At 49.0% G+C, this 19,792-nt stretch overlaps 1 protein-coding gene across 1 annotated transcript; it reads left to right on the plus strand.

Moving 5' to 3' along the window:
* The first annotated feature begins 1,327 nt into the window (after positions 1-1,327).
* Positions 1,328-17,260, plus strand: LOC120394541. Its single transcript, XM_039518757.1, has 8 exons — positions 1,328-1,773; positions 12,255-12,303; positions 12,549-12,603; positions 13,385-13,486; positions 15,090-15,240; positions 15,832-15,957; positions 16,282-16,534; positions 17,238-17,260. Exons 1-8 carry the CDS (start codon positions 1,489-1,491, stop codon positions 17,258-17,260), a joined length of 1,044 nt encoding a protein of 347 aa, XP_039374691.1. The 5' UTR covers positions 1,328-1,488.
* The last annotated feature ends 2,532 nt before the right edge of the window (positions 17,261-19,792 follow it).

Here is a 19,792-nt window from a genome sequence, read left to right on the forward strand (position 1 = left end):
ACCATACTGTATATAGATGTCTTTGATATGCATATGCCTTATAATTAATGAATGGCTTTGCAAATAACTGCTCATAGCTTAAGTGCAACACGTGATTTCATCATCGTCTTCCCCTCAGTGGTGGATTAGCCACTGTGACTACAGAGCCCAGGCTGAGGAGCCACAGTCAACGGTGGGGGGGAGGCAGCTTCTGCCCAGCGGGTGGGGCAATGTTGCCCCAACCCCAGCCCTGGCAGAAGCCGTGGAGCAGCAGGGGAAGCCCCTATGCCCGACCTCAATCTCCAGCAGAAGTGCCAGGTGGAGCAGGAGAATCCACAGCTCCTGGTCCTCTAAAGAAGCATAGCTCCCCTGGTGGCACTTTGGCGGCGGGTCCTTCACTCGCTCCGAGTCTTCGGTGGCACTGAAGGACCCACCGCCGAAGTGCTGCTGAAGACCCGGAGCGAATGAAGGACCCGGTAGGGAACCGGTAGTTAAGATTTTGGCAGCTCATCACTGTCCGTGTGTAACCCACACACCTCCTGGGTGTGGTGTCCTGTCCCATCTAGTGGCACCAAGACCATAAAATGAGTCTGTGCTACAGCATTAGCTAAGAGACAGTTGGCTTTTAGCTCATGCAGTAGAGGATCGGGCACTAAGCCCCAGAGATCCCAGGTTTGATCCTCCCTGCCAACAGCCAGGGTCTGTCAACATTACATGTGCTCTTCTTCCCCCCCACCACCCCACTACTTGTGTTTGCTGAAATGTAAATTGCTCTGTTCACTACCATCTCCTTCCCCTGCTGTCTTGATGACCCTGTTTGCTGCTTATATAACCCCCCATTCCTTTGTTTAGGACAGACCTCTTTAACAGCGGTTGCCTAGGAGGGGCTGTCGGGTTTTCACAAGTAATGTCCTACAGGGGGAACTCATCACTCTCTATGTAATGTTGCATCATGATCTTATTGACCAGAGAGTTGTTAGTTTTCAAATGGTACCTCTCAAGGCATATTTCGTACAAAGATTATTACCATCACATGGAGGGTGTGACTAGAGGGTGCTTTGGGTCACATATGCTCAGTAGGGCATCTCCAAGGGTGGAGGGCCAATTCCACTCCCAAGTTTAAAAAAAGAGGCTGCCAACATCTGGTGGATGTTGACAGACAGACACCCGGTCTGGGGACCAGTCCCATCCAGAGCCTCACAGCGCCTGCCTGATTCACTGTGGTGTTACTCCAATTTAATGCCATTCTCCAAGGGCTTATGCTGGTGAATGCCCTTCCAGAAGGATGTTCTCAATGAAAGAGAAGTCAGAAAAAAGCCTCAAGACTGATTCAAAGGTTAGAAACCCTGCCGCCTAGTGAGAGACTCAGGAGCTCAATCTCTTTTGCTTAATGAAGAGAAGGTTACGGGGTGACTCAGTCACAGTCTCTAAGTACCTTCATGGGGTGCTGGGGAGGGACTGCAGGGAGCCAGGGTCTTGCCCACCTCTGATGCCTGCAGTCCTTTTGTGATGTCAGGGCCTGCCTGGTCCTGGCCCTTTATGATGCGTCACTGGACCAAACAGCCTCTCAGGAGAGATCCAGCCGCAGCAGCAGCAGGGAGTGTAGCATCTCCATCCCCAGTGCGCGTCCAGACCGTCCTTCCCAGCATGTTTGACGCTGGAGTGGGGATCCTGCAGAGCTGGTTCTGTGCCTGCTGGCACAGCTCCTGGGTGATATACACCTGCGTCCTTCTGGTCCTGTTCATCTGGGTGGCCATGGCGACGCAGCACAGCTTCTCCTGGAGAAGCAGGATGGTAGGAGGACCCTCCCCAACCCCGCCAGCCCCAAGCCGTCCTGCGCTCTCAGCAGAGCTTGCCTGGACACAGCGCCATGGAAGGGAGGGTGGGAGGGCCTGAGGGCCCCTGTTCTGACCAGGCCCTGTTGGGCTGACGGGCCACATCCACAGAGAGAGACAGGGCAACAGACAGAGCTCGTGGCTCCATTCATTGGTTGTCCTTACTGCTCCGACCACCGGCTAGTGCTCGAAATGCCAGGGCTCTCCCTCGTGGTCCCAGGGTTCCTGGCACCCCTGGCACTAAGCCGGCTCTGGCCAGTTATTTCCCTTCACTTCAATAACAATGGTATTGGAAGAGCCCAAAATAACCGCTACAGGAATGTATTGACTATGACCCCTTACTTCAAATGCATTGTGGCCTAGTGGATAGAGCACTAGATGGAACTCAGGAGACTTAAGTGCTAGTCCTGGCTCTGCTATTGTCTTCCTGGGTGACCGTAGGCAAGTCACTGCTCTTCTCTGTGCCTCAATTTCCCATCTCGAAAAGGGGGCTAATGCTACAGACCTCCTTTGTAACGTGCTTTGAGATCTACTGATTGAACATGTTAGATAGGAGTTAGGGCTCTTTATTATCTTATGATATAGGGTGCTTTTCTTAAAGCGCCCACTGCTGGAGTCAAGTGATTTATCTGAGAATCTCTGCTCTTTATTTTATTTTATTTTATTTGTTAGCCAATTTTAAGCCCCCGTGGTTGCAAAGAGAAGCTGGAGAACATGAATTGAGTGCATCCTAGCGGCTCAGATACCAGAAGGCAAATGAAGAGGTCCCCAGATGAATGTTTTTTGAAGATCTCATTATTTTGAAGCCAATCTCACGATTTTGGTGGGGCCCAGCTCATGGTGTTGGAATGCTTGGGCTGGTGATACCATGAATGTTTTTCTGCACTGGTAGCACTAGAGAATCACTTCAGGGCTGCTTCTCACTTCAGGCTGGGAGATTCTGCCTCAGTCACAAGGGTGTTAGGAGTTCCCACAAGTAGGGTGTGACGGAGCGATTCTGGCGGGACCCAACTGAGAGTGCCAAATCAGGACCAATTGCTCAAACAGGGCAGTCACAGCCCTAGGCTGGGGTTTTTCCACCTCTAAGGCAAACCAAACCAGCCAGACAAAAGGACTTTGGTCTCACCCCACTGGCTAACCACAAGTCACACAAGCAATTTCCTTAGACACTCCAGTCTCCCAGTATCACCACCAGTGCACTCGTCCTGGGGATAAATGGTTATGAAAACCAACACCCCAATAAAAGAAAAAGGTTCTCTCAATCCCAAAGGACCAAGCCCCAGACCCAGGTCAATATACACATCAGATCTTACCCACAAATCACGCTGTTGCCAATCCTTTAGAATCTAAAATCTAAAGGTTTATTTACAAAGGGAAAAAGGTGGAAATGAGAGGTAGAATTGGTTAAATGGAATCAATTACATACAGTAATGGCAAAGTTCTTAGTTCAGGCTTGCAGCAGTGCTGGAGTAAACTGCAGGTTCAATTTAAGTCTCTGGAATGCATCCCCCGCTGGGATGGGTCCTCAGTCCCTAGTGTAGAGCTTCAGTTTGTAGCAAAGTTCCTCCAGAGGTCAGAAGCAGGATTGAAGACCAGATGGAGATGAGGCATTAGGCTTATATAGACTTTTCCAGGTGTAAGAATCTCTTTGTCTTCACTGTGGAAATTTACAGCAAAATGGAGCCTGGAGTCACATGGGCCAGTCCCTGCATACTTTGCTGAGTCACAAGGCATGTCTGCCTTCTCTCCATGGGTCCATTGTGTAGCTGACGCTCCTTAATGGGCCATCAAACAGGCTAGGCAGAGCTAACACCAGCTTGTCTGGGAGGCTTCCCCCAGAAGCACAGCACAAACTTGAAATACAGACAGCATAGAGCCAACATTCATAACTTCAACTAAAAATGATACAGACATATAGACAGCATAATTATAATCAGCAACCCAGAACCTGGTCTTAGACACCTTATATGACCCCCTTTACTTAGGATTTGGAGCCACTACAGGACCTTGGTTGCAACCCATGTTCTATATGGTCCCCATTTATATCAATAACGTCACACCCCCAACGCAAAATTGATGCAGGAAGGGATGACAAAACATCGCTGACTGCATCCAAGAGCCCCCTTTCCTTGGGTCTGTCTCACTACAGCTAGTGTTGGGCTAGAGGCCGTACCAGTGTATAACCGAAATGGTTTATCAAAGTCATGTTCAATAACATGAATGGATCTCTTTACAAACTCAAGGTATAACTTGGTTAGCTTTTGCAGCATGGTTCCTGTATGTTTCATGTGATCTTGCCAAGAGCTAAAGAAAACAGCTACTTTATCCATACCAGTTCTGGCCAATGTTTTGAACCCAAATAACATTAAACCAATGTAGATATTGAGGTTGTTCATAGTACAGGAATCTTGGCATTTAGCCATGAAAGCAATATGGTAGTGTGCCTCAGTTTCCCTTTTCATACAGCACATCAGGTCTGGAATGTATTTTCCCCTGTGAAAAGTTCCAACACTGTTTACATGCATTAACTGTGAAACATCAGTATAGCAAGGCCCTTTAACATAAAGTGTGTTTTCATGTATTCCTTTCAACATGTTTAAGGGATTTTCCAAAAGATTAGGCACATTGTACATTGTTACAGTTCTTGGCCATAGCAACACATTAGTTACAAAAATTAGCATTAGCAATAACAACAAATTCATTGCAAGTGTCCATTTACAATCATGTTTGTCATGCCACACCCTTGGCTCAATACCATTGGAGTTTGGGCATTTTAGGGTTAACCTGTGGCTTCCCTTTGCAAAAGTCAGTCTTCTCTTTCCTTCTGGATTAAACCCTGATTTCTCTTGCTTAACAGAATTCACTGGCTGATGGGGCGGGCCCTCTGTGCTAACAGCTATTAGCAATTCTGTCTTCTCCCTGCCAGCCAAGTAATTCGCATCAACACAGACACTAGCTTTTAACTCTTCAGCTGCTATGGATTCCAAGGCTGGACTTTGTCTCACAGAGATACCACACAAATCCAAAGAGTCTGAGGGTGAGAGCTGGCTTGCTCTCCCCTGCCTCCTCAAGCATTTAGCCATACAACTGTTCTGCTCTGAAACACCAGTAACTGAATCTGTCCTCAGATCCTGAAGCACAGACTGCTCACTTACAGATTCAGCATGGAGACATTCCTGTCCCAACAGCATTGTCTCCCCACCAACAAGCTGGCCACACACAGCCAGGTGGTTATAGGGCTGCTCAACTTCCTTAACAGCTTCTACTCCACCTGAGACCTTTTCAAAGCTGCCCACACTGGATCTCTCAAAAGGAAAGTCAGTGGATCCATTCACAACAGAAAATTTCTGGCTGTTAGGAACTGAAACTTTCTTGATTAAATCACTTTTACACCCTTCAGTTGCAGTAAACTGCTTGCACAGGCTACCATGAGGATTCCTTTCCCTAGGAGCTTCTCTAAGCAGCAATTCACCCCTCACAGAAATTCTGCCCTTCCCCTCTTCACCTAGGGCTTGCTCTACAGGAACACTTCCCTGAGCAACCACAGATGCTACAGACTTTCTAGATAACAGGTTAGAAACAATCTCCTTCCCTTGGCCATGAACAAGTTCAGGAATCTTTTCCTTCTTGCTACAAGTTGTCAAACTGTCAGTCGGTAACACAATTAAATCACCTTCATGCTCTCCTTGTGCCCTGGCTAGGGTATCAGACAGAGTTGCTGATCAGACAGAGTTGCTGCACCCTTTTCCAACCACACATTAGCAACTGGCAAACCACAAGCACCAGAATTGTCTGTTCTCTGGGATTTTGCTAAGACACTAACTGGATGCAACCTAGTCATAGTGCCATTCTCCCCAGCAGACACAAACTCAGGACCATTCCCTTCCTGGGCTTTAGCTGTATTTACAACCAACTTCGAGACAACTGAATCACCCTCAACCATCACAGGCTGACAGGCACCTTCTGTCTGCTCCACAGACACAGAAGAGCCGGAGACACATTCTCCTTTACCAGACACACAGCTTGGGATTTTACTTCCCTTGTCCCAGCACACAGGGCTGTTCACAGACAACTGCTTGGAGACTGGGGTAGCTTCCTTTATAGGCAAGTCAATACTCCTGACAGACACAGGCACATTCCCTCCACTGTCACATTTCTCCACACAGGAAACAGGTAAGGGATATGGACACTCATCTTCCACTATCCCTCCCTTCCCAAACTGCTGATTAGACAAAGCCATCAGCTCACAAGGCTGCTTAGGCTCCTCCAAACTTTCCCTTCCAGGCACATTGCCTCTTCCAACAGATAAGCTGCTGCTCTTTTCACTACACTGAGCTACTTTTAGCAAATCACAGTTACCCATTTCAGGTTTACTTCTACAAGCTGCACTAGCCACCAATCCATTACCCATTACAAATTTACCCTTTCCTTCCTCAGTTAGGGCTTTAACCTGACCATTTACTTTAATCTGCTCCTGAGAAACCTTTTCCTCACCAATGAGATTTTTCTGCTCTTGATCTAACTCCAGATTGCCTTCTGAGACATCAGACAGACATTCAGAAACTCCACTCACAGAAACGCTGCTTTTTTGCACAGACAAACCTTTGGAGCAACCCTCCTCAGGCAAATCATTGCCCACAATAGACACAGGTTTAAGATCATTCCTCTCCTGTGACTGGCTACCTGGACTGAACAAAGCTGTAACATTCTCCCCAATTAAAAGATCTTTAGGCAATAACTTCCTGACGCCAGCTATCACTTCATGCTGAGCCCCATTCCACTCAAGGTGGATTCTAGCTAAAGGCACACGGACAGTAAACTCACAGAGGATCACAACATTCACACTCTGATTTGGTAAATAATCTTCCTCTTTGACCAGATCTGCTTTAACAAGAGTGATGTTAGAAGCCATAATTTGCCCTAAACAGCTTTTACCATTGACTTTTACACACTCTATGAATTTTCCATTACCATTCCCATCCATAGCACTGGCACAATTTATGGGGCCACCCCCTACTGAACACACAGTAACAGCATTGACATAAAAGGTGGCATTGTTGGGGTACATTTGGTTACCCCCAGACAACTGCTCAGAGTTATACAACATACCAACATTGTTACAAACTGGACTTTCAAGAGGATACAGTCTCTGCTGTTCTTCCATTGCTTTTTTGACTTGGAGTTGGAGTCTAGCTGTCTCCTGTTGCATCTGTCGAGTTTTCTCCTCAGCAGCCAGTAACTCCAGACGCCTCTTAGCAACTTCTTTCTTTCTCTCATCAGCCTCTTTCTCCATTTGAATTTCTGCCAGTTCTTGCTCATAATCAAACTGCAGGCTGTCTCTCAAGGCTTGCAGTTTCCTTGCTTTTCCTGATGCTTTCTGTCTCATGGTCACTGATCTTTAACCAACCAAACTCTCAATCCCAAAGTTAAAATTTGGATAGCGTGGGGTTCTGACCCAAAGCTTAATTGACCTGGTTCTGTGGATCCTAGCACGACTATGCCACTGTGACGGAGCGATTCTGGCGGGACCCAACTGAGAGTGCCAAATCAGGACCAATTGCTCAAACAGGGCAGTCACAGCCCTAGGCTGGGGTTTTTCCACCTCTAAGGCAAACCAAACCAGCCAGACAAAAGGACTTTGGTCTCACCCCACTGGCTAACCACAAGTCACACAAGCAATTTCCTTAGACACTCCAGTCTCCCAGTATCACCACCAGTGCACTCGTCCTGGGGATAAATGGTTATGAAAACCAACACCCCAATAAAAGAAAAAGGTTCTCTCAATCCCAAAGGACCAAGCCCCAGACCCAGGTCAATATACACATCAGATCTTACCCACAAATCACGCTGTTGCCAATCCTTTAGAATCTAAAATCTAAAGGTTTATTTACAAAGGGAAAAAGGTAGAGATGAGAGGTAGAATTGGTTAAATGGAATCAATTACATACAGTAATGGCAAAGTTCTTAGTTCAGGCTTGCAGCAGTGCAGGAGTAAACTGCAGGTTCAATTTAAGTCTCTGGAATGCATCCCCCGCTGGGATGGGTCCTCAGTCCCTAGTGTAGAGCTTCAGTTTGTAGCAAAGTTCCTCCAGAGGTCAGAAGCAGGATTGAAGACCAGATGGAGATGAGGCATTAGGCTTATATAGACTTTTCCAGGTGTAAGAATCTCTTTGTCTTCACTGTGGAAATTTACAGCAAAATGGAGCCTGGAGTCACATGGGCCAGTCCCTGCATACTTTGCTGAGTCACAAGGCGTGTCTGCCTTCTCTCCATGGGTCCATTGTGTAGCTGACGGTCCTTAATGGGCCATCAAACAGGCTAGGCAGAGCTAACACCAGCTTGTCTGGGAGGCTTCCCCCAGAAGCACAGCACAAACTTGAAATACAGACAGCATAGAGCCAACATTCATAACTTCAACTAAAAATGATACAGACATATAGACAGCATAATTATAATCAGCAACCCAGAACCTGGTCTTAGACACCTTATATGACCCCCTTTACTTAGGATTTGGAGCCACTACAGGACCTTGGTTGCAACCCATGTTCTATATGGTCCCCATTTATATCAATAACGTCACACCCCCAACGCAAAATTGATGCAGGAAGGGATGACAAAACATCGCTGACTGCATCCAAGAGCCCCCTTTCCTTGGGTCTGTCTCACTACAGCTAGTGTTGGGCTAGAGGCCGTACCAGTGTATAACCGAAATGGTTTATCAAAGTCATGTTCAATAACATGAATGGATCTCTTTACAAACTCAAGGGAAAAAATATCCCTTGCCTAAGGGCTTGAGAGTCATAGAGCTTGGAAAACACCCAGGGTTTTCCTGGGAAACCTGATGCCCTCTCTCCTGCCTTATGCTGAGCTCAGCCCACTTGGGCAGTTGCCCCATCCCATCTCCTGATCTAAGTACAGCATTGACACCTCACAGACTAGAGGGAGATTGCAGGAGGCCAACCCCACTGTGACCTAGAGATGACATCAGCGCCTGCCTGATGTCAGAGCAGCAACCTGCCCTCAGGTGTAGCCTGGGTACTTGTTGCTGCTTTGAGAGTGCCTGTGTTGAGAGTGTCTTAGTGCCTGAGCCCGGGGAAATGAGTTCACTCCTCCTCTATCTGCTCTTTGTTGTCTTTTATGCTGTGCTGAGGCTCGCCAGATCTGAGGTAAGTGAGACTCCTAGAGAGATAGAAAAGCTGGATTGATGCCAGCTGAATGCAGGAACCAAACATAAGTATTTTTCAATCAGCAGGCTCGGATCAAACTGATATGGGAATCAATCAATAAAGAATTAAAGGACGGGAATATATTTAAAGCAGGTTAACAACGTTTTATGGAAAATGGGCCATGTCAAACATAGATGTGACAAACTTAGACTTGTGTAAGGTGTTGTTTTTCATAGATTCCAAGGCAAGATTCGCCCATTGGGATCTTCTAGTCTGACCCTCCTGTCTAACGCAGGCCAAAGAACTTCCACACAATAATGCCTACTGCATACCTTTTATTAAAATGTCCAATCTTGATTTTAAAAATTGCCAGTGATGGAGAATCAATCCACCATGATCTTGGACAATTGTTCCAATGGTTAATTCCTCTCACTGTTAAAAATGGACGCCTTCTCTCCAGTCTGAATTTGTCTAGTTTCAACTTCCAGCCATTGGACATGTTAGACCTTTCTCTGCTAGACTGAAGAGCCCATTTGTAATTGTTTCTTCCCTGGGTAGGTATTTATAGACTTTTCCTCAAACCACCCTTAACCTCTTTAAGTGACATTGACTGAGCTCCTAAAGTCTATCACTACAAGGCATGTTTTCTAATCCTTTAATCATTCTTATGGCTCTTCTCTGAACCCTCTGCAATTTATCAACATCCTTCTTGAATGTTAGACACCAGAACTGGACACAGGATTCCAGCACTGGTTGCACCAGTGCAAAATACAGAGGTAAAATAACTTCTCTCCTCCAACTTGAGATTCCCCTGTTTATGCATACAAGTACCGCAGGACATTTGGATTAAAAAGCAGCACTATACAATATCAATGGAGCACAGGTTAAAGGGATTGAGAACAGGCTAATGGCTAACTGACAGATCTTAAAAAGTAATTGTCAAAGGGCTCCTCGAATGTGGGTTTTTCTAATGGGGCTCTGCAGGGATCAGTACTAGGTCTGAGGCTATTCAACATTTTTTTTCAATGACTTGGAAGTAAATACAAAATTGCTGCTGATAAAAATGTACTGATGACACAAAGATTGGCAGAATGTTAAATAACGATGAGGACAGGGCAGTCATACAGAGAGTTCCGGAGAGTTGGTTTGGCAAATGGGGCCCATTCAAACAAAATGCATTTTCACGCAGCCCAACACAGAGTTATACATCTGGGAACAAGGAGGGCCTATTCAGATTTGGATTTCACTATCTTTAGTTTTGTATCATCTGCAAATCTGGCCACTTCACTGTTTCCCCCCTTTTCTAGATCATTTATGCATATGTTGAACAACTCTGGTCCCAGTACAGATCCTTGGGGGACCTTGCTATTTATCTCTCTTCATAAACTCACCATTTATTCCTACCTTTGGTTTCCTATCTTTAAACCAGTTAGTGGTCCATGTGAAGACCTTCCCTCTTATCCCATGACAACTTACTTTGCTTAAGAACCTTTGATGAGGGAACTTGTTAAAGGCTTTCTGAAAGTTCAGGTACACTATATCCACTGGATCGCCCTTGTCCACATGCTTCTTCACCCCTGTGACATTACGCCCCATATTCTTCATAGAAATATTGTTCTATGAATATGGCATAACTAAGGTATGTTTTATGCAAGATGGGTTATGTGAGATATCATTGGAAAGGTTCTGATTTACTGAACGGGATTATTCTATCTGTATGGATGTATCATTTCTGTATCTGAAGCAAGGAATATGGGCTCTGTATCAATTACAAAGTGCTTGCACCAGGAATGCCCCAAACAGTGGGCAATCAGCCCGGATGGGCCATTAGGAAGGACAATAGGACTTGGAAGATACTAATCTTCCTCCTTCCTGAGAAGTTTCCGGGGATGCTGCTTTGACACTGCAGCGTCATGTGATCATGTCACCTCATAGAATCATAGAAGGCCAGGGTTGGAAGGGACCTCAGGAGGTATCTAGTCCAACACCCTGCTCAAAGCAGGACCAATTCCCAACTAAATCATCCCAGCCAGGGCTTTGTCAAGCCTGCCCTTAAAAACCTCTAAGGAAGGAGATTCCACCACCTCCCAGGTAACCCCTTCCAGTGCTTCACCAACCTTCTAGTGAAAAAGTTTTTTCCTAATATCCAACCTAAACCTCCCCCATTCAACTTGAGACCATTGCTCCTTGTTCTGTCATCTGCCACCACTGAGAACAGTCTAGATCCATCCTCTTTGGAACCCCCTTTCAGGTAGTTGAAAGCGGCTATCAAATACCCCTTCCCCCAATTCTTCTCTTCATGGACTAAACAATCTCAGTTCCTCAGATGGACATCATTTGGGACTGGCGGTATTTTTCCACTAGGAGGGCGTGGGGGGTCAAACTGGGAGACAAAGGATTCCTGTCATAGCCAAATCCTATTTAAGGCTTGGAAGGGAGTTAATCTAGGCTCTTCTCCACCACCTCGCTGCCCCAAAAGGAAGACTGCTGAAAACACCTGGAGAAATAAAGGAACTAAACTGTGGGGGAGGGGGACAGGGGCTGAGCCCAGGCGAGAAAGATCTAGCCTGGGAAAGGAATACCTGGCTAGTTAAGCTGCAAGCAGTGCGGTTTACCTTCAAGAAACTTTGCAGCTCCCAGGCAAGTGGGCTGAACTCATGCCAAACTGTTGTTGTTGTTGTTTGGTGTAAAAGAGCTGCCGTTTAAGGATGATATTGGGGTTATATCAGCACTTGTTTGGGTGCATTTGCATAACCCATTCATGGCTTCACCACTCAGGAGTAACATGGCCATCCCAAATGCATGCAGATAAAACCCGATAGCATGCATTCCCTAAATATGTATCTAGGAAACACTGTTGTCCAGAGGTCGGATATCTCCCCCAAGGTCTGAATTCCGTGCATGGTATCTGGGGTTAGTTGCATACCCTGCAATCCTAAAACCTGCTGAGTTTTGTCATCTCTGCAGGAGAGAGAACTTTGCAGGCTCTCTCCTTCAATGCTTATAAACTCTGCAGGCTCCGGGTACCAGCAATCCCTGTTTCTCCAACCCCTGGATTGTTCCAGTGACCCCTGTTACGGGTTGTGCTGTGTGCCCTACATTGTCTGCATCACAGGAAAGCACAATGCCTACCCAGGAGGCCTCATAGTGCAATACTCTTCCATAAAGAAAAACTTCCCCCTGGCCCCACATGGCAATCCCCTCTGGCTCATTGTTCTCTCAGGTTTATTGAGGAGTTCTCTTCTAACCCTGCTGCTTTCTCTGTGTGTGGCAGGCTCTTCGGAGGAAGAGGACACACCGAAAGAAAAAGCAGAAACCGAAAGGTAAGCAGCCCCTGACCCCACAGCTGCGGTGGAAGACTCAGGCCCCATGCAAAGCAGAGAAATAGGTTCCATTCCCCCACCTGCCTCCCCTCTTCCTGCGAAGGCAAAGTCGTGCCCAGAGTCATGCAGAGGCACTGGCTGGGGCTCCGTTCACAGGCTGCCCCTGAAATCTGGGGCTCTAGGGTGCTAGGAAGCAGAGGGTGCCCAAGCAGCTCAATGTCTCCTTTACGTCTCACTTCTGGCAGCTTTTGGGTGCTGTGAGGAAGAGCTGGAGGAGGCTGGTGCATCCCTAGAGACATGGTAAGCAATGCCCCCCTCCATAAATCTGCAGTGGGTCAGTCCTCTCCTTTAGCGTCATGCAATTCATCCCCACCCGAGTAATCCCTCCCCTGCCCCGACCTATGTACCACGCAAGAAACTCTTCTCCTTTAGACTCCTGCAATTCATTCCCACCCAGCAGAAGTTGCCATCTCTAATCCACCCCCACGCATCATACAGTTCATTTAACCTGGGGCAGTGGTGGGGTGGGGTAGATTGTGTTGACTGGACTGGACCATCCTCCCCTCCCAAGAGGGGGACAAAATGTTTTCCTAGAGCAGCCCCGTGCACCCCGGGGAGGTGAGGTGGACAGATCAGGAGGAAGGCTGGCCTTTCTGGTACAGTGAGAAGGGTGAAAGGGATCCAGCAGCACTTGTGTAACGGCCCCTTCTCCAGTCCCCCAGCAGTATTTGAACCCTGGACCTTCAGCTCTGCAGCATAAAACACCCCTTAGAGCGGAAGAGGTAGCTGTATTAGTTGGCAGCTATAGTAGGCTGTTATCCTATATGTTGATTAGCTTCCGTGGGCGGGACATGACACACACGCTGCCAGCAGGATACACTCTCACCTCCTCAGCACTAGACAGGGCTCACCTAACAATCCAGCTAACCCCAAACCAGAACATCCAAGGCCCGGGTATTGCAGGGGAGGAGGCTGCCTCAGTGGAGAATGGGACAGGGAGCCTTTCGGTGCCTCCCCTCTGGGTAAAAGAGGGCCTGAGGGCAGGGCCTGCACTCAGCTCTCTGCTCACTCTGTTGCAAAGCTGCCCTGTGCACCCGAAGAAGCTCCGCTTGGCTCAGCGCCTCAGGCTGGTTGAGAGGAATCTACAGTACGTGGCCAGACACCGGGATGAAGTTCTGATACCGTAAGGCAACTGACCAGGGGGCACCAGACTGGGGTCTGGGTGGGAGGGGAGAGTGAATGTAGAGAGGAGGGAGCAGGGAAAACCAGACACTCCAGGATCCTAAAATAACAGGGAAAAAGCCCGTAAGAGGCTTTAGCTTCCAAGGTGAGATACCAGTGAAAGTGAGGTGAGGGATGATCAGAAATTAAATGCAGAGACTACAAGTTGGGGTTGTGAGTAGGATCAAATCCTTCTGTAGGGCAATATCTGCCAGCAGGCGACTGTCTAGAACCTGCCCGTGCTGTGTTTGAAGGAAAAAGCAATCCAGTGACACCCTGCGAGGGGGTGTCCACCCCACACAGCACTGGAAGGGGCTCAGGTGGCCAGGCAGGCCCATGAACTCCACAGGGTGCACCTGCAGGAAGAGCCGGGGAGCAGGGAATTGATTCCAAGCAGGCTCAGCTGGCAGGAACAGACGGGGCCTATAAAGCCAGGAAGCTGGCAAGAGACAGGGGCTGCGGCTGGGAAAGGGCAGCCCCTCCCTGGGAAGAGGGGGGAGTGTTTGGAGCTGGTGCACCCAGAGCAAGGAGGGGAACCAGGAGTAGTAGGAAGCAGTCCAGGCTGGGAGAGGAAAGCCCAGAACTGCTGGGTTGAGGGTCCCTGGCCTGGAGCCCAGTGTGAAGTGTGGGCCCAGGTTTCCCTACCAGCCCCCAAGGGCATGGCATGGACCGGCGGGGCAGTGAACAGGAAAACTGTCTGGGTCACTGTGGGAGTGACAGTGACCACATGCGACAATTGGAAGGGGCATTGACACCGAGAGCTAATCCCATCCCCAGAGTAGGCACCAGACAAGCAGTGATGGGACACCACATGATACACCCTAAACACGAGTCATCAGCCAGGACTTTCAGGACCATAGCACAGACCTCCACCACCGGAGAAACTCCATTAACTGGGAGCAATAGTAAGTTGTTAGGCTCTAGGGTATCAGCCATTAGAACAGGACAGTTTTCCAGTGGGTTAGAATGTAAGAACATAAGAACAGCCAGACTGGGTCAGACAAAGGTTAATCTAGCCCAGTATCCTGTCTTCCAAAACTGGCCAATGCCAGTGCAGCAGAGGGAATGGCCAGAACAGGGAATCATCAAATGATCCGTCCCCTGTCGCCCATTCCCAGCTTCAGACAAACAGAGACTAGGGACACCATCCCTGCCCACCTTAGCTAATAGCCATTGATGAATTTATCTAATTCCTTTTATAGTTTATAGTCTTGGCCTTCACAACATCCTCTGGCGAGGGTTACACCCACATGCTCACGTCTTCCTCCCCCAAACCAATTGTTGTTAGCTAATCTTTCTATTCAAATAGCAGTAGATCCCTGATCATGCTCAAGGCCCCATCGTGCTAGGTGCTGCACATGTGCGTGTGACGAAGGGGTTATCGTTCTAGATAAAATGAGTGCCAGTTCCCCCTCTCAGTCCTTCGTTACCCAGCTGATGTCCTTGTGTCGGGGTGTGGTGTGCAATGCATGCCTAGGCACTGCCCCATTGCACTACTGTGCCCAAGCCCTGCCTTTGCTCAGCAGAGCCATGTCCCATCTGTCCCTGTCTGCTCTCTCCCACAGGCCGAGTGTGTCGACATCTGCCACGAGCCAGTTCTCCTACTCCTCTAGGGAATCCACCACCTCTCCCCTCTGGAGTCCCAGCTCCTTGTCCCTGAGAGAAGCCGCCATGATTCAATCAGAGCCCCTCTGCCACACGGGGGAGATCATGCCTGTCGGGGGCTGGGAAGGATCCGCTCATCCCATCCAAGCCCAGCCTCTCCCCAGGCCTCCTGCCCACAGCAGACGAGACCGGCGAGAGCAGACCATGGGTCTGGACCAGACGTCAATCCGTGGCTTAGACTTCAACATCCGCCAGAAGCATCTGCAGAGTCAATTGGGGGCTCCTACCCCATACACAGCGTCTCTGGCCAAGATGATCCCTAACGTCCCTGCTCTGCACCCACCGGACAGAGACCCCAGGGTGAAGTTCAACATGAGCAGGGTCCCTTTCCTAAGCTGTGAAGTCCTGGAGGAACTGGACTGTCACGTGCACACAAAGAGACTCCAGCATGAGCAGGGCTTACCCCTCAGCCCCCAGAAACCCCACACAGCTCTTCTGCCTCCAGCTCCACAAACCCCCATCCCGGGGGAGCCATTGCTGGGTGAGTGGGACACCAAGCAGCAATTGGTATTAGACACAGATCGGCCCAAATGTGGATTTCCAGCAAAGGTCCCGGAGCCCCTCAGATCCAACACCAGCCCTCAGCGTGCACAGGCGATCCAGGAGCCATGTGTCTGCCCCTCTGGACCCCTGCCTCAAAAGGCCCACAGGATCATGGCATCTTCTGATGCCATTCTGGCCAGGCTTGTGCCCACGGTGGTGGTCAAGCTGCAGGAACACATTGCTCAGAAATGCTCAGAGATCCAAATGGAGGCATTCCCAAAGATGGTGAGAGAGTCGCACAGAGATGCTCCCCTCGTGAGAGAGACGGCAATAGCAGAGAAGACGCTCACAGCCACACTCCACCTCTATAGGAGCGAGTTGAGAAAGCCCCTTACCAGTGTGAGCGGCACCAAAGGGACTGAAGAGAAGCTGGAGCTGCACATGGAGAGGAAGTTTCTCTTGGGAGAAGGCTCTTGTCTGGGGGCAGGGGCACAGGCAGGTGAGGGCAGGGCAGATCATCCCAGGCCCCAAAGCCACCAGGTTGCCCCAGAGGCCCCAGGCTCTGAGCAGCTAAGAAGATCCACGCTTGACTCTCTCATTGCTGGGCAGGCTGCACACGACCTGCAGCTGAAGCACCTGATGGAAATGTTGAGCAGCTCCCGCCCCTTGGCGGGCCAGGTCTCAGTCTGCCAGCAGTGCCATAAGACATATCCAGGAAAGATGAAGGGTAAGAAAACTCAGGAGGAGACATCTGCTGAGCTGCATGGTCTTCGAGACGACATGGATCCACATGGGCTCGATGGCACTGTGAATTCGCAGCTCTTCAGGGATCAGCTGCCAATTAGTTTCTGCAAGATGTGCAGTAAGCTTCGACGGAAGAGACCAGCTGGCTCTGCAGGTGCTGACTTGCCCGGAAGATCCCATGGAATCCCACAGCGATGGACTCCAGGAGACTCCTCAGCATCATCCAACCACAAAAAGATGCCAGTGGTGTGGCTCCTTCCAGCAGACAGGAGAAAGACGCAGGATGGAATGGGGAAAACGGCTCCCAGAAAGCAACCAAAGATGGTGTCCATTGCTACAAGTACAACAGGGCTTTCGCAAGCTGGGGAGAAAACAACTGGGAGTCCTGACGGTTCTCCCCCAAAGTCACCAAAGGCCTCTAGAGCTAGGACATCATCCCCTTCAAGAAGCAAAGTTACAATTCTCAAACGGATGTTAATGTGCCTCAAGAAAACCTGCAATAAGCTTCAGAACAAAGTGAAGTCCCAAATGTCCAAGGACTCTCGGTCAAGAACACCTGATGCTAAATTTACAAAGCCACCCCTTGGGAAGGCAAGGGCCTCCAAGGGTGTCTGGTAGTAGTATAAGGGCCCTACCATCAATAAAACACTAACCCCTCCCCTTGACCCCTCAAACCCGCTCCTTGACCCCTTAAGCCCCAACCACCTGTCACTGGAAGTCCCACCCATGGCGGACACATGACCGGAAGCAAAGTGTGTCATGTGACCTCTAAGAACTCCTCCCACTGCCCTCTACCAATCAGGATGGGTTTCGCCCCATAGGCCCGCCTCAAGAGGAGATTTGACCAATCGGGTGTTCCGGGCCGGGTGACCCGGCCCAGAAGTGGTTCGTGTGACCCTCTAAGAACTTCTCCCACTGCCTCTACCAATCGCGATGAGTTTTGGCTGCATAGGACAGCCCTGAGAGCAGGTTTGACCAATCGGGGTTCCAGGGCGGTGACCCCAGGAGCGGGTCCTGTGACCCCTCTAAGAACTCCTCCCAGTGCCCTCTGCAGTCAGAGTGCAGTACCATCACCCTGTAAGTCCCAGCACCGCGGCAGAAGAGGCCCTCTTTTACCCAGAACACGTGCTCTGGAGATCATGGAGACATGGACTCCTTCACCACCCCAGTGAGAACGTCAGACTGTTTTAGCCCCGAGGCCTTTGGACTTGTGTGGGAAAAGCGCTACATCAGCGAAAGTTGCGACGAGGGCCCTTTGACTCAGCTGTTGATGGATACGCTGGAACCCGAAACCCAAACCCTCGTGAGGCACCCCAATGAGCATGACCACCTCTCATTGTCCGCTCCTCTAGAGGAGGAAGGCGAACGCAGCTCGGGGGAGTCGCCGGAGGACAAGGTGAATGGAAAATACATCACTCAGGTAAATGAATGATTAAGAAGTGATGGTTAATGATGGGGTGTAATGGGTTAGGAACCACGGGGTTGTGTAAATCTAAAAACAAGCAGTGGGGGGCTTACACTGTTTCTTTTCTGAAAATCTCTCAACAGCTCGATGATGCCTTTATCAAAGCCTTTGAGAACCAACCACACAAACACAACTCCAGTTCCTCAGCGGCCACCACCACACCAAGCCCTGAGAAAACTGTGTGTGCGAAAATGCCCATATTCACAAACCCGGAGCACGCGCTCTAGGGGTTGTGAATAAAAAACCAAGGACTGACAAACCATTCTCCCAACACCATAAGCTCGTCACAGCTTCCCCATAGTCTTGTGTTTGGGAAAAGTATGATGCTTCATTCAGAAAACTGATGAAGATTTGGGGAAAATATGATGCTTTGTTCAGAATACTGGTGGCTGCTATATCCTCAGGGGGTCTAAAAGAAAGGAGGGCTGGAAAGACCCCACTTATAAAGCCCAAAATGCTGTTAGCCTTCTTGGCAACAAGAGCACACTGTTGACTCATATCCAGCTTCTGGTCCGCTGTAACCCCTAGATCCTTTTCTGCAGAACTGCTGCCCAGCCATTCGGTCCCTAGTCTGTAACAGTGCATGGGATTCTTCCATCCTAAGTGCAGGACTCTGCACTTGTCCTTGTTGAACCTCATCAGGTTTCTTTTGGCCCAGTCCTCTAATTTGTCTAGGTCCCTCTGTATCCTATCCCTACCCTCCAGTGTATCTACCACTCCTCCCAGTTTACTGTCATCTGCAAACTTGCTGAGGGTGCAGTCCACACCATCCTCCAGATCATTAATGAAGGTATTGAAAAAAACCGGCCCCAGGACTGACCCTTGGGGCACTTCGCTTGAAACCGGCTGCCAACTAGACATGGAGCCATTGATCACTACCCGTTGAGCCCGACGATCTAGCCAGCTTTCTATCCAGCTTATAGTCCATTCATCCAGCTCAGACTTCTTTAACTTGCTGGCAAGAATACTGTGGGAGACCGTATCAAAAGCTTTGCTAAAGTCAAGGAATAACACGTCCACAGCTTTCCCCTCATCCACAGAGCCGGTTATCTCCTCATAGAAGGCAACAGACACTCAGATACTCACCAACACAGCCCCCCAATGCAGCACTTAGCGGACCTCCTCTCGGACAGATCCCAGGCAAACGCCCTCTGTTAGCCTCTGCTGTTCGCCGCTCAGCTGCTTCGCTGCTGACTGCCTTTTTATAGCAGTCGGGCCCACTCAGGTCCCACCTGGAACAAAGCCTCCCAATTCACACTGTTCAAACAAACAATCAAGCACACGGTCCAACTGACAAACCCTAAACGCCAAATGGCTAAACTGTTTTTAAATTCTCTGTGGGGTAAATTTGGCCAAAGAACAAACCTACCCAACAGCTGCATGGTGAGAGACCCTGATGAACGCTTTCAGTACCTGAAAGTGGGTACGAAGTGGGTATTCACCCACAAAAGCTCATGCTCCAATATGTCTGTTAGTCTATCAGGTGCCACAGGACTCTTTGCTGCTTTTACAGATCCAGACTAACACGGCTACCCCTCTGATACTCTTTCAGTACCTGTTTTCCCCCAGTTACGAGGTTTCATCCTGCGAGTTTATCGACGATGAAACCGCGTGTGTGTCTTGGAAGCTCGCAAAAGACCAGTACTCTGTCTCTGGCAATACCAACATCTTCATAGCCTGTTTCACCACCGCTTATGCCCGCTTAGAACTATACAACCTCCTAGATAGGTTGCAAGAGCGGTGCCTGTACCACGACACTGACTCGTGATATTTGTGAAAAGGGAGGGTGACTGGAATCCCCCTCTGGGGGATTATTTAGGGGACCTCACAAGCGATTATTTTTATTAAAAAAATAATAATCTGTGTCCTTTTTTCTGAATTGGTCATTTTTATTTTTTAAAAACAAACCCC

Source organism: Mauremys reevesii, unplaced genomic scaffold (assembly GCF_016161935.1).
Source record: "Mauremys reevesii isolate NIE-2019 unplaced genomic scaffold, ASM1616193v1 Contig64, whole genome shotgun sequence".
NCBI lineage: Eukaryota > Metazoa > Chordata > Testudines > Geoemydidae > Mauremys > Mauremys reevesii.